General features: G+C 34.5%; 1 protein-coding gene across 24 annotated transcripts in view; it reads left to right on the top strand.

The window, feature by feature from the left end:
- LOC110830072 (uncharacterized) overlaps nucleotides 1-15,345 on the top strand; it is a 122,394-nt gene that overhangs the window by 70,694 nt on the left and 36,355 nt on the right. For 2 of the 24 annotated variants that reach the window (XM_087348015.1, XM_087348055.1), the window contains one exon: nucleotides 8,811-10,096. The exons of 15 other annotated variants lie outside the window; for them this stretch is intronic. In XM_087348015.1, coding sequence (XP_087204141.1) covers nucleotides 8,811-8,946 — 136 coding nt within the window. In that variant the 3' untranslated portion in view covers nucleotides 8,947-10,096. Of the gene's footprint in view, nucleotides 1-340; nucleotides 1,818-5,971; nucleotides 8,119-8,810; nucleotides 10,097-10,240; nucleotides 10,842-13,578; nucleotides 13,766-15,345 lie in introns of those variants that run through there. 7 more of the 24 variants (XM_087348023.1, XM_087348052.1, XM_087348042.1 and 4 more) reach the window with 7 other exon arrangements.

Below are 15,345 nucleotides of genomic sequence, written 5' to 3'. Positions count from 1 at the left end.
AATATCAACCTCTTCTGAATTATAAAATGGGTATTTTATGTTTATTAAACTATACATTTTTTCAGACACCATCTGGTGCATGCATTATTAACTTATGTGCCTCTTCATATCTTTTAAATTAACTCATGGATCAGAGCCCTTCTAAAGCAAGTGATAATTGATCTGCTGGTTAAATTCTTTGCCTTTGTTGGAGTGTAAGGTTTCAATACCATATTTCAAAGGGCCATCATTGGGCCCTATGCCTTATGCGAATGATCTTTTAAATGGAATCTTTTATAGCTGATAAATGATTGTTTTTGAATTGCTGTTAACTTCAACATGTACTTTTTTTCCCCTGTAGTTGTGTCCTGGGCACCTGAAGACGTTTTCTGGTCAGATGTGGAAAGTGGACCACAATTTGCCACCCCACTCAAGCCTCCAAAGTTCACTTGTGATACTTGTGGCAAGGAGTTCACTAATCGTGGTTCACTGCAACACCACAACAGTTCTCACAGGGGACACACAAAATGTCATGTGTGTGGGAAAGTGTTCGGAAGAATACACACTTTGAAATTGCATCTCATAAGCAAGCACCATTGAAAGCTTTGAGATTCCTTTGTACTTTTGACAGCCTGTGATTCTGGTTTGAATAGTTTGTTCCTGAAGTTTAATCACTTGTTTCACTCTTTATTCTACCATCTTTGCCCCTCTTCATGATAACTTCTTGGGTGATACCAAGTTCCTTGCAAGGAAACTGGTAAGGTAGAGGGCTGTGATGGAAATTATTTTAAAAAATATATATGTGCATTTGACATTTTAACAGGAAATGTGTTTTATTAGAGGTTCTTTGATAAACATCAGTATTTTTAAAACAAATCAGACACATCCCCTTTCCCCACAGAACCCATTCAGGTACCTGATAAACCCATTGACCTTATATTTTAATTATTTTTTAATATAAGCTGTGGTTCTTGAATTATTAAATCACTTTCAGTGTTATTGCTGTATTGAGATGGGATGAGATCATTTGAACTAAAATTACCTGTGCCTGAGAAGAAGACTCGTGAATGTCCTCATCTTTAACTTAGCATGAGATTAATTGTTGTGTGTGGTATGGAAACTAATTCTGTGAGATTTTAGGTTTATCATAATGACAGTTAAAAAAGGATGGCTGTCTTCTGAGGTTCTGTGCCATGTAATCTGATAGAACTTTACCTATATTTGGAGGTGCTTACTGCCTCCATCATTGGTTGCCTTGAATATGAAGGAGTAAGCACCTCTGAAACCTGAGTATGTCTGCCAGACTACGGGGCATAACATCCCAGAAGACAGTTATCTGCAGCTAATATTTTTTTTTCTCATGAGTAAGACTAATGAGTAACTTTACCATTCATATATTGTGTAGGATTGTTTACCAGGGGACTGTAGTGGATATGTGTCATTAAGCTACTAGTCAATGAGTACATTTACTGGCACTTTTGTACTTATGTCTGATTGAAGGTAAACTGAGTGCACTGAAAGTAAAACTGCTGAACTACAAAGAGCATAAAAATGGTCAGATTTTTAAAATGTGGTGGTTGAGAGCAATTAAAGAGGCTTTAAGGTACATTTTAAAGTGTGAATGTAATGCCTTTCTGTGGTGTTTATTGATTTTGTATACTATTGCAATAAGTTTTGTCATCAATTGTTTAAGTCTTGATCATGGCAGAGGCACCTCAACTCTCTTCAGCCATTTACCATTGTACTTTGCACATTTAATCATACAACATTGTTTAACAAATAATGCTACTGTAGTATATACATTTCAATTCTGTTGCATCATTCTCCATCATGCTTTATATTTTGAATCATACATTTCATAAAAATGCAGTAATATTTGCTAACAGTTTTAGAATCTTCTATAACCAAGTTACAGTATTTAAAATTATTTCTGTATTTGAAACCAATTTGTCTGTGAAATGTTTATTTGGATGCACAAAACAGTATGTGTTACTTGACTTCAGACACTTTGTATTTATTCTACTACCTGTTCATTCTTTTTAATGCAGGCTGTTATTCCAGTTTAAGGTGCATTAAATAGTATTGTGTTTCAGATATTGTGTGGTACATTTTGATTTGTCTCATTTTGTTTTATGGCATATGTATGTTTCTTGTGTTTTGTTTGTAAAATGTTCTCTCTTTGTCTGGTGGTAAGCTCTTGTGAATATGGTATTTGACCTTCAGGTTCAATAAAACATGGAGGTTGTCTTGACTACGTGAGTGACCATCTACTTCTCAAGAACTTTGGTTATTGGAGTTATACACTTTGTTAGGTGTTTATTTGTCCAAAGTTATGTTTTGGATATTATCTGCATTGTGGTAAGGACGTCACTTTCGGGTTGTGATGGCATGTAGTTTTGTGCATAGTAATCAGCTACAGAATTTTTATTTCAAGTGTGCAAAGTTTGTGTTTTTCCCCCTATTTTCTCATCAGTGTTTAATGATGATTTCAGGCATTTTATATGAGCTTCATGTTGCATTGTTAATATGATATTTCTGTATTTTCTGTTAACAATGTTTATTTCTTCTGTTTTAAGGATTCTGTGCTAATTGTATCTGACATATTTTTGAAGTGGCTTTTTAAGCTTCAGGATATCATGAAAGATGTATGTTAAAGTGTATGTGTTTGTGGACTTTCTGTACAGTTCAAATGTAAATTCTGAAGATCTGTTTTATGTGTACTTAATTTCATTATCTGTTTAATTGAATCACAGTTAAATTTATTCACAGTATATTTACTGTTGTTTTTGTACAGCAGAACAATAGCACATATTGTCAACATATATCATAAAACTAAATTCCTGATTATTTTTTGGGAATTGTTATTGTTTGCTGTCTTGGTTCTACTAATAGACAGTTTATGTATTTAGTTAGATAGTTATTTATTTGTTTATGGTTGATATGTCTTTGAACTTTGACATAATTATTTTATGAACTTAGTAAGTATTAATGTGTAATTGCATAGTATACTTGGTAGCTTAAATGGAAATCTGTAATGGTGCAATGGAAAGTGCACTGAAGATGGCTCAGTCAGGATGTAACTTTTCTGCTACAGTGGCATTTTCTTCATTACAAAAGTGTTTATGGTACTTATTTGTGTATCGTGTACATAAGAGCTGGGCAATTGACTACACTGCTGTGATGCAAAAGGTTGATATTTTGGAGACAGATGGTCTTTTTCAGTTATCAGGGATAGGTGAGTGACAAAAATTACATATTCATGTGCATAGACTTGCTGAGCTTCACCATTGCGTAGTAGGAATTGGCAAGTGAGAGAGCAGTAGCTCAATTTGAGTGGTGATGAACTCGGTGTATTGTGATGTGATACTGAGTGACACCAAGTTGTTATTCATCTTACTTCTGCCCTTGCTGGATATTTCTCAGCTTTGTGAGAAATGGTTGTTTGTCAACAGAGGACCTAACTTGTTAGTGTTTACCCCAGGTGTGATATTGAGTAACAGCAGTCTTCCATCTTGCTGCTACCCTATCTGGATGTAGCTTAATTTTTGGAAGTGAAACATAAATGTATTCTAGTGAAGATTTCTGTCTTCTGGGTTATTGCGCTGTGTAGTCTGGTCGATGTTAACCAACGTTTCAGAGGTCATACTGCCTCCGTCATCAGGGCGATGACGGAGGCAGTATGACCTCTGAAACGTTGGTTAACATCGACCAGACTACACAGCGCAATAACCCAGAAGACAGAAATCTTCATATTCACCGCTGTGAGAACCTCAAGTCTTACATATTCTAGTGAATGTTGGTAATATAATTTCCTTATTTACTTACAATGAATCGTCCATCTTTTGTATGTTTTATAATGGAACCAGATTTCCAGCAAGTTTTAGCAGTTTGGAAGCTGTTTAATAGCCTTAATAGACCAAGGCAAATGTGATTCATCTGGTTACAGCAATCACATCCAGGTTAAACAACAATGAGTTGGGTGAAGTTCAGGTAAATGAGATGACTTAACTCTGCCCTCTACCTTGCATCCATTACTTTTATCATCAGAGAGGACTCAGTTTTGCTAGATTCACATGCATTTATATTTTGGCCATTTATAACATCACATCAACCCACAATGGTGGAAAAACAGTCTTAAGTGTTGTGTTTACTCCACATTGCTATGGAGTATGTCATTAGCAGACTTGATGTACTTGTACCGGTTAAGGTTAGGGGATATATTTCATGAATATTAATTTCTAAACTATGTCTCCTTTAGTGGCCTTGTGGTCACTGCCAAATTCAAGATGGTATGAAGATTTAATATCCTATTCTGTTTCTGAATTCTGCTGCAAAACGTTGGAAAAACATTCCATTGTTGTGGGTCATTGAAGCACCATTGGGACACCTACTGGGGTCAGACCAAGTGTCATTTTTGTTGGAAAGTGTTTGCTTGTGTCCACACATTGAAATCACATGTCTTTAGTAAGCATTCTCCTTCAGCTGCAGTTGTTGATGTAGTTCTGAAATGTATGTATCTGGCATTGGTAATTTCATGTCTGTTTGTTTGTGTGTTATTTATGTAATGTCTTGTGTACCATGCTGATAAACTCATGTATCATACAACAATTTATATTGAAGTATTTAGGTGAACTTTAAAGATGTATAATGTTTGTATTCTATACTGAAATTTCTGGTTTAGCAGTTTTAAAGTGGCTGTTGACAAGTGTTGGTAACATTAAAAATTCTGGCTATGTTTTTGATGTTATCATGGAAAATATTATTTGCATTTTAAATGTAAAAATATGCTTGAAGTTTCTTAGAGTAAAATACTTTTTGTCTGTCTTTTCGCGTGTTTATTGTTGTTTAAAAAAGTAATTTTCTTATTGGTCTAGTGTGACCCTTTGACATGAAAGGACTAGTTCTGGTGAATTCTGAATTTATTTTATAGTAACGGGACCTTCCGTAGGTAATATAAGGAAGCTAGCAGAAGCTTTATTCATATATGAGATTGATGTTTTTATATTATATATTAATGACTAGCATTGTATAACCCATCAGAGTTGATGGTAATGAACCATTTTTATGTTGAACAGTAATACATTTTATTGCAGCATTGTCTTTGCAAATTACATTGAAAGTATAAACTTATAAACTAAATTTTACATGAAAATGTCTTGACAGTGACTATAGACAGATCCTTGCCAATTGCACTAACATATAAATCAACGATTGGCCCCACCAAATGTAAATTCACCAGACCTATCGTAGGTACCTCTATGGCCTCATTTGCATTTCTGGCTGCCAGACTTGCTACCATCTGCACTTATTTTCAGTTCTTCTGCATAGCATAAATTGTGTTGTTACAGAGATAAACACAACAGACATTGGCTATTGTATTAGGGGTACTGATCTTGGGGTCATTAATATACACATGCACCTTTTTGTTCAAAAAGATTTCTTTGTGTTCTGATAAATTGAAACTTAGGTAGTGAGGGAAATGCCAGGAGTAGTATCCAGGTACCTATTAAACTGGAGAGCATTAGTTCTTATATTGCAATTCTGAATGTATCTGTTGCTTTGGAGGCTATTTTGGTGTTAAGGCAGGAACGAAGATTGCGGTACATCTGCCAGTCGGTGACAAATTTTACCAAATAACAGCTACTTTATTAAGAGTGTAAGAACTTGTGATTGCACATAGAAACCTCAATAAAGTAGTGAGTGTGAGTGCACTTGTGTGCCACCCAAACCCATCCACCCATGCATGCATAAAAGGAGCATTTCAAAAGTTTTCAGTAAGAAATCACATCACATGTGATGTTAGATAGCCAGCATGGTATTGTTATTGTGAGATATGGTTGCCCATCTACCATAGGTCGGTTAATGGAGTTTTGATGATTGTAAAAATTCTTATATGAGGCATACTGTGTGACTATGGGTAAGGATTTTTAGCTTGTAATTAAAGAACATTTAATAATAGTGGGATTGATTCTTTGATGTGTTTTCTCTTTAGTGAACTTCTGGCCGACAGGGCAGTTGCATTTGGCATCACAACTGCAAAGAGCAGCAGGCAGTCCTTGCAGAATCATCTGTACCATCTGTGGGAGAGGGTTTAATCGACGCGATTCATTTTCCCATCATAGGAGAACTCACTTGGAGCAAATGAAGTGTCCTGTCTGTCAGAAATTGTTCACACGAAGTCATGATGTAAAACGCCATATGTTAAAAGTACATGCCAGAGATACAAATATGAAAAGTGAACATTCTCAGTACTTATTTTCATCAGAATTAACTGTTATGGAAAATAATGATCATTTCAGAAAGTGATTGGAGACCTTCTAATGCTGTACTAATGAAGAACATTTCTTATACTATTTTATAACAAAAAAGTTAAAACAATTTTAGCTTCATTATATTCCCCTGTTCATTAGAAATAGATTTAAGTGTAAGCAAGGTCCACATGCAATATTACTTGACAGTATGATGTGGTATAGTCTGCATATTAAGCTGATTTATACTTTTGCTTACTTGTGATTGCACATTATTTGATGTGTGCCAGGGATGTAGTGTTGGTTAAATCTGTTAACAAATGTCAATATACAAAATAAATGCAATCAGTCAGTGTGAATAGGATGGAATGAGTCTTTTTTATTCTGGAAATGCGTTTGTTGGAATATCCAATGTTTCTGTATCTCACATTTTGTTGGAAGTTGTTTTATTGTTGAGTAATAGTCTGATTTCTACAGCATTTTTGGTGCAGTAAGGTCCTGATTATCTAGTTTACAGGTGTCCATGCAAGACTGTTTTTTTACATAAACACAGACATGTGACAGATATTTTGGTATCTTTCCATGTGTTGCTGTCTGCTTAGGGTGGCTGGGGGAGGGGGCGGTGTTGGGTGGGTCTGCAGAAGATTGTGGTTGAACAGTACCCTATTTCTGTGCTCTATGGTTAGTATTGGTAGTGAAATGGGAAAGTTTGTTCTAATGGTTATTGTGGCAGAGGGAATGAATGCTGCAGCTGCTTGGTCTTTTTCAAATATTAGTGTTATAAGTCAGTTCTGTTCCATTGTACTGTAAGTCATAAGTAAAATGGCTTAAAAAACAACATAAAATATTACGAATTGTAAAACAAAAGCTTGAATGAATTGAAAAGTTTGAAAATGGAGAGTCTGTGACAAAATAAATGAAAGATTAATGGATAGGGATTGATTGATTAGGTCCATGAAATGACACTACCAGGCTGACCTCAGAAATCTTGCAAACTGCACCATGATAGGATTGTAGGGTAAAAATGACAATGTTGGGTGCTCCTTTTTTGGCATGTCTCTGTCATACTTTTCCATGAATCCAGTGATGCTGGTTTGATTGTGGAGGATACTTCTTCTGGATGTAGAAGAAAGTGATTTTCAATGTTTCTCTAATGAAGAAATCAGCAAATACAAAATTCTTGACATGGTGTGTGCTGTGAGAAGTTTTAAAAATGAAGAAAACACTGAAGAATGGCTACAAAGTCATGTGTGTGAACTGGACATTCAGCATGTGACAAACATGGACAATGTCAGTGCTGTCGAGAAAAATGAAGGTGAGAATAGAGTGAAGAAGGAGAATATAGAGAGCATCAGTGAGCATCAATCATAAAATGGCACTACAGTAATTGTCTTAACACTTCACTAGACTGCATGGGTTAGAGAGGATTCAAATGCAGTGGCATTACATCTGTCTGGAAAATTTATACTGTCATAAGTAGTCTGAACAGTTCAAAATAACAAGTGGCCATTAAAGGTTGTTTCTCAAATTAAATGACAGCTGTGTAAAAAAATGTAAAGATTTCTTTTTTGGTTTTGTGAATACACCAAACAAAATATTTTGGATTATCAATGTGTGTGTGCGTGCGTGCGTGCGGTTGTTGTGGGGGGGGGGGGGTTGTTGTTGTTTTTTTGTTTTGTTTTTTTATTCATGCATATTATCCCATTCATTTGTCATGATGACTGGGAGTATATTGTAATTGAACTTATTTGTTCTGCAAGTGACAAGGAAGCAGTGTGTTGGCTGTTATATCCAACAATACTGCCCAGTACCAAGTTATGTTTAGTTTTCTTTAATAATGCTTTTATTGTAACACAAAGTGGTATTAATACAAGTGACATGTAAGATGAAATCCTATAGCTGTTTATTTGCTATTCATTTTCTTTGTTAGGATATGTTATTCCCATGTGTGTTAACCATGCTCAATGTTTACATTAGCAAAGTATGCTGGTATGGGACATAATTCACATTTATTCTGTTGAAGGGAATTTGCAGTCTGTTAAAGATTTAAGATTTCTTCCTCTTCTGTCTAAAGAATAATTAAATTTAACTATTAGTCTGTGCGTAATTTGTCAGCTTTTGTTCAGTTAAAGTAGTGGGTCATCATTCAGAGAAAGATGATAGGTTAAAATTCCACCCAGCATAACTTATACACATGCACATATATACACAATGTTGAGTTTCAGTGGAACCTTTCCACTGATTATTCCTTAAAATTAACATTCTAATGTAAAATGAGCCAAGCCAAATACAAATGTACATTCAGGTTTAATGACAGCAATAGCAATTGGATAGACATCATCCTCTCTATGTTGCATAGATATCATACTTCTTCATGGGATAGCACAAAGCATGCTTTTGTTTTTATCCATTGCTATGCTAAGTAGTCAATTCAGATACAAAATATTATTTATTTCAGCCAGTAGTTCTAAACTTCAATGGGATTAAACATAACAGAATTGATGTTTTCCCTTTAACTTGAAGTTTGGAATTCACCTTGAAAATGCTTAACTGTTTTTTGATATTGAGTTTTCTTTTCTGTAGCACCTCAATGGGGAACAGATGCTCTCCTCCTCTGGTCAGACATTTCTGGATTGCAGACACCTTCCAAGATTCCCCAGTTTTCATGCAAGATATGCGGCAAGGTGTTCACCCACAGGGACTCCCTCACCCATCATAGAAGCAGGCATCAGGGTCAAACAGTTTGCCCAGTCTGTCAGAAAGTATTCAGTAGAGTTTACACAATGAAGTACCACATGTCCACGATACACAGACCGAATTGATTTATTTGGCTCCTATAAGAGTTACTTTCAGTACTGTAGTAGTGCTAATGAACTCATTTGAGAGTCGATATTTCAGTAAACAGAAATCTGCTGTTATGTTTAAAATGACTGTAAAATGTCTGTTTTGACCATAACGATATCTGTAATTATCCCTGATGTTGATAATGTTGATTTATAAATGCTTGTTATTGTACATGTAAGTCACAATTTTTTGTTATAGAAAAGATATATACTTTTGTGACAGTCACAAACAATATGTAATTGTTCTTGGGTATTTAGAATTAAAAGGAAGGAATTTCATTTACTTATATAAAATGTTATCCTTCACCCATATAGTGCAGATGATTGTGATGTTTTCATATATTGTGAAATGTTTAATGAATTTCATATTCTATATGCAGATTGTATTCATATGAAACTTGTGTTTTTGTTTTTTTAATTTCTAATATAAAGGCTGTAGTAAGTTATAGTATCAGCAAATCTTGCTTGAAGATTCAGGGGATTATCATATGACAGTTATATTATTATTTTTTGTTGCTTAATGACTGTATGGAAAATAATTTTCAGAAAGTTTTGTGTCAGTTTTGTATATATTAGCAGAAAACATTGTACTTAAAGTAACTTTTAGCTGATTCAAGTAGTGTTGCAGCTTATATGTTCATAATTACAAACAAAACATTGTTCTAATGAGGAAAAGTGTGCTCTAGTTATTTCATTTATGGAGCTGCTTTTTGAAGGGTTTATAAGGAGCATTTATCATCTTTTATGTGTATGAAGATGGGAGGTGTTATAAAACTTATTTTGAATAACAGTGCTTTCTAATATATAATTTACATCTTGATCAATTTGTTTAATATAAGTGATGCAATATTAATTTAATTTAATTTTTTGTCACTGGACAACATGGCAGTATGTTTATATATTTATTATTTATTTAATGTCACTTAATTGATTTGTTTATATAGCATTAAATTACATAGGAGTGTAGATTCTCAGTTGTAGTGTTTTGGTTACTTTAATGTAGCAGTAAAATTAAATTATTCTTGCTCCGATTTTTTATTTATTTTAGTCTTATACTTTGTAGAGTAAATAGTTGTTCAGAAGAGATGAAAGCACTTTGAAAACAGTAAAAGTTTATGACTTTAGGTCTAATTAATGTGTAGAAATATAGATTATTTTCTCTCTCTGTAGTTGCTCAGTGGACATATGAAGAGTTAGGTGCTCGGCTTCCACCAGCTCCTACAACATCCTCAGGCAGTTCAGCAAAATATGTGTGCAACGTGTGCGGCAAAGTTTTCAGCCGAAATGATTCATTTGCGCATCATAAGAGCATCCACAAGGGGCAAACTAGGTGCCCCATATGTCAGAAGTTGTTCTCTCGCAAATACACTATGATGTCTCATCTTTTCATTATCCATGGCATTAAGTATTAACCCACATGATTGTGATAATGTGTTTTTTCTGTTGTGAGAATTGACATTTATATAATATCTGTAGACGGGAGATCTGTTTGTTGCTGGATTATGGATCCATCTCATTCATACACATTTTTAGCCCATTGAGGTTTGTTGCTTGATGCATTGAGTGAATGAGAATGGCTCTATAAATGGGGTTTTTCTGTTAAGAAAATGTTAAGCATTTGATTGAATGAGTGAAACAGGAGGAATATGTAAACGTTTAGAAGAAACTATATCTATAAAATACCTTTTTATTATTGAATAAGTATATGTAAGTTTCAGTAAACTAACTATGTATAATAAGGAATTAATAAATTTTTATGCATATTTTGTAACATTGTGCGTTTCTGTTATTCTGTCAAACACAGTATATTTCATTATAGTGTTTGAATAACTTGCTGATCTCAGTTTCTGCTAAAGAAGTTATGAACTAAATTTATGTACTAATATTTTTCTTGCTTTAGTGGCCAAATGGGCAGTGCAAGACAACTGTGGTTGGTCAAGGGGATCATCAGTTCTCGCTGCCCCGGCTGACCCTCGCAAGTATGTCTGCAAGCTCTGTGGGAAAAGATTTGGTCGTCATGATTCCCTTACTCATCACAAGAGTTTGCATCAAGGCCATACGAGATGCCCTGTGTGTCAAATGGTTTTTAGTCGTGTGTTTAGCTTGAGGCGTCACATGTTAACAGTCCACAAAATATGAATGACATTACTATGAGTAGCATTCTTCAAAAGTTATCTGCTTAGTATTTCTACAGCAGATATAGTGCAGCTTACTGTATAATTATTACTAATACCAAAGTCCCTATGTATTTCACCTTTGTAATACTGATATTTGATCTCTAGCAGTATGAATGCTGTAATTAAGTTCCTGAATGGCAGTGTCATGAGAATTGGTGAAATATTTTTAATTATGCATGTTATTAAGCATGCTTTGATTCTTTGAGCCAAATGTTGGTTCCTGAAAGGCCAGCATCTAAAAGTTATTTATAATACTCAGATGCAGTTGTCATTAAGTGGAAGGATTGAGTTAAGCAGATACAGTATAGATGCTTATATTTGTATAGAATGATCTCAGCATTCGTAATCAGATTTTTGTCTGAACCACCTGAATCCAATCCACACAAGCAGTTCCCCTTCCATCTGTGTCTTTGTTCTCCAAATAGTTTCTTTTCAGATGGATCCTCCTGCATCTCCAGATTTCATATGCGCTTATATTAGTTTCCTAAGAAGGATTTTTTGCTTGTGGAGCTATCATCCATATTTCATGCACTATATAATATATTTTATAACCTTAAAGGAAAGGTTCTCAACGTTTTCAAGACCTAGGGCCACATTTATCCCTTGCTTGTAGACTAATGGGCTTCAAGACTATAAGTGAAGACAGTGTATTTAAACTTTATACCAGTATATTAATAATGCTACTAACTTAATGTTTCAAGCAGGTTCACACTGCTTTTGCCTGATAATCTTTTAATATCAGGTTTAATTTATTTTAGTGTCTTATAAAGCTGTAAGTTTGCTCATTGTGACAGTTATTGCCGAAGGCGTGTTTACTCTTAGGAGACAACTATTTCTTGTTAGACAGGGTTACACAACATTACAAGAAATGTACAGGGGCTACCCACAGGCAGAGGGTTGAGAATCCCTGCCTGAAGTTTCTCATCCTCTCCATAAGGTAACTGATGATGATCCATAACAGAATATTGAATTTTAGGGAGGTTTTTTCTTCTTTTCGTTCAAGTGCATAAGAAGCATGAGGTCATCAGCATTCCTGTGAATTCTGATGTTAGGTGGAATGTCTTCTGTTTTTCAGTGGATAAAAACAGATTTCTGTATCTCACCATGAGCTGACTGATGCCATACTCATTGGAATCAAAATACAACAGTAACATTTTATATTTTTATGCTGTATTGAGAACATTTAATTGTTCAGTTTTAAGACTTTTAATTACTATACAGTACTGTAGATAAAAGCTGGAATATATTTGTCAGTGTTTTCATTTTCTTTAAGTGATTTGTTCAGCCTTTATAATTGAATACTAAAATTAATTGTTGTACACCTTTGAATTTTTTAAGTTTTGTGTTTTTATGATAAATAAAGTGATTTTTTTTGTTAAGATTCTGCAAATTTTCTGTCTATTACAGTATGGACACATACCATGTCCATTTGTCATGTTAGACATATTGATGAAATTTGCTGTAGAGGACCTAGAGAATATAATTTTGTTCCCACCAGTACCAGCTAGAGGTGCAGCTTTTCTTTGGTGAACAAAATAATTATGCAGAAGAAATTACAGAATATTGTGAGGCAAATACGTGCCTCTATATTATCCAATTTGAAGAATAATTTCTTAAACCTTTAAAATAAATATAAAGCACATTAATACAGAAAAGAATATTAGTGTGTTTATATTGAATTTTCATGTAATCGTGTGTTGACATTTAGCTGTACAGTTAATCTGTGTGTTGAAACTTTGTGTTTTGAGTGTGAGCTTTCTTTTCATCTCTTCCATAAACAGTAAATTTGCATATAATGCTAGACATCACCAGAATATTATGGACTTTGTATTCCTAAATTGTTAAAACTTCAGATTTAACATATTTATTTCCAGCATTAAGTTTTCAGTCATTTCAATTTACTTAATATTTAAGTTCCATGTTAATGCTACTTTATCCATTTTTGAATAGCACAAAGGATATTTAACAGTACTGTATCAGCTCCAGTTGTTTTGTGTTTCACATTATTAATGGGTGATAATGACCTGGAAAGGAGAGGAAAGTAAGTATTTATGTCTTATTTGATGGAACCATCATCACAGAGATGTGGATACAAAATAAGTTTGATGTGATCACATTGAGAAACTGATGTTTGCAGTATTTAGAAAGTTTGCATGCACTTTTCTTTTGCTATGTGTTTTGTGCTTTGTAAAGAGCAGTTATATAAGTAGAAATGTAAATGCCCAATAAGTACTTTATAAATTGCACACACACCCACACCCACACTTGATATTGCTGATTTGTGTTGAGAAAAGTGTAGGAATAATTAGATACAGATCTTCTCTTGTATAGATTCAATTGGTCTGCTGAGTTGGAGGAGAAAGAACCATACACTTGTGCCTCCCTACCAGTGTGAAGTGTGTGGCAAAGCATTCCAGCAACAGTGTTCATTGTCTGCACATAAGGAACTTCACAAAGGCAACACCTGTTGTCCAATCTGCCACACAGTCCTGAGCCGGAGGTCTCATCTGTGGAGACATTTAAAGATGGTGCATAGGCACTAGGTTTTTCTTTCTTCCTGCTGTCATTCCAGGCCAACTATCAATGTGAAAACTAATGCCAGTGTTTTGGGAATATGTAATTGCCTGTGTGTTGAGTAACCATTAAAATATTAATGGGTTTTCCCAGGAAGATGTGTGCAAAGATGCATGTGTTACTGTCTTTGATGGTATCCATAAATTTGTAATTCTACACGTTACAGAAATTTTCTTTATAAGAACCATATATCATTATCTAATTAACTGTCGTTTGTAAATTTATAGAAGTAATCCTTTACCATGCTTGTGTACTAATTCCTGTAATACAAAATATATTTCTCTTCAAGTATTCAAAAAAGCATCATTAATTAAACTATAAATGAATAAATAAATTCAAGATATTCTGTTGTTAAATTTGGCTGTTTTACATATGAAGAAGTATAATTCACGGAAATATGCATAAAGCCTGTGGATTTATGTGGCATCAAGGTGGAAGAATCTTTGCCGCAGCTGTCAAGTGTCTGGCAAGACGTTCCAGCAGCAGTGTTCACTGTCACTGCGGTACTCTGTTACAAGTCCAGCTTCTGACTCACCTCACTCACTCTATGGAGCCCTAAAGTTCATCACCATGTTCACAAAAGTCTGGCACCAGACTCTATCCTGAGCCAGCTACATCCAGATTGCTCCATTGATTCCTGTCCCCCAGAAATACCTTGTAACCCCCCCCCCCCCCCCCCCGTGTACTGCATGACCCACCCAACCTCATCCTTCTCGATTATTCACTGTAACAATATCAGGTGAGGCGAACAGACTGTGAAGCTTGTCATCATCATGCAGTTTTCTCCATTATCCGTCATCATCCCTTTTTCGGTCCAAATATCCTCCTCCTCAGCACTCTGTTCTCAAATACCTTCAATCTATGTTCTTCCCTCAAAATAAGAGACCGAATTTCACATTCATATATCACAACTGGAAAAATTACACTTTTGTATATTTTAATCTTTAGACTTTTTGATATGAGGCAGAAGGACAAAAGATTTTGAACTGAATGATAGCAGGCATTCCCTGAATTTAATCTGCTCTTAATTTTGTCATGAATGTCATTCTGACTTGTTTTGTTAGTGTCATCAACATGATCATATACTTACAATTCCAACCTTTGGAGACATTAATTTATGTTTTGATTGTTGAAACATGGGAAAATATTCTCAAAGGTATTCACAATTGTTTAAATATAATATGAGTGCTTGTGCCTCAGCTGACACTAAATGTAAGGCATTTTTGTTAATCCTGGTTTGAAAATAAAGGTATTTGTTCCAGCTCCATCAATTTTTTTTTTTTTTGTGTTTATCATTGTTTGTTTTATCCTGTTTCTCAGTTGTTCCCTAGTATATAATATATTTATATTTGTAAAGAAACTTGAAGACGGACTTACAGTTTAAAATAAAATTTATAAGTTTCACTTGTATAGCTAATAAACCAAAAATGTTTTTCATACTTTCTACTCTTTGTGTGAGTCTTTTATCATGTGAATTTATTTATACTCCAATTAGTGTTAATGATCGGGGTCATGGTCTTAAAA

Source organism: Zootermopsis nevadensis, unplaced genomic scaffold, assembly GCF_977971745.1.
Source record: "Zootermopsis nevadensis isolate Lab colony 2312 unplaced genomic scaffold, Znev_1.0 Znev_ptg000012l, whole genome shotgun sequence".
NCBI lineage: Eukaryota > Metazoa > Arthropoda > Insecta > Blattodea > Termopsidae > Zootermopsis > Zootermopsis nevadensis.
This window is presented reverse-complemented; position numbering and strand designations above follow the sequence as displayed.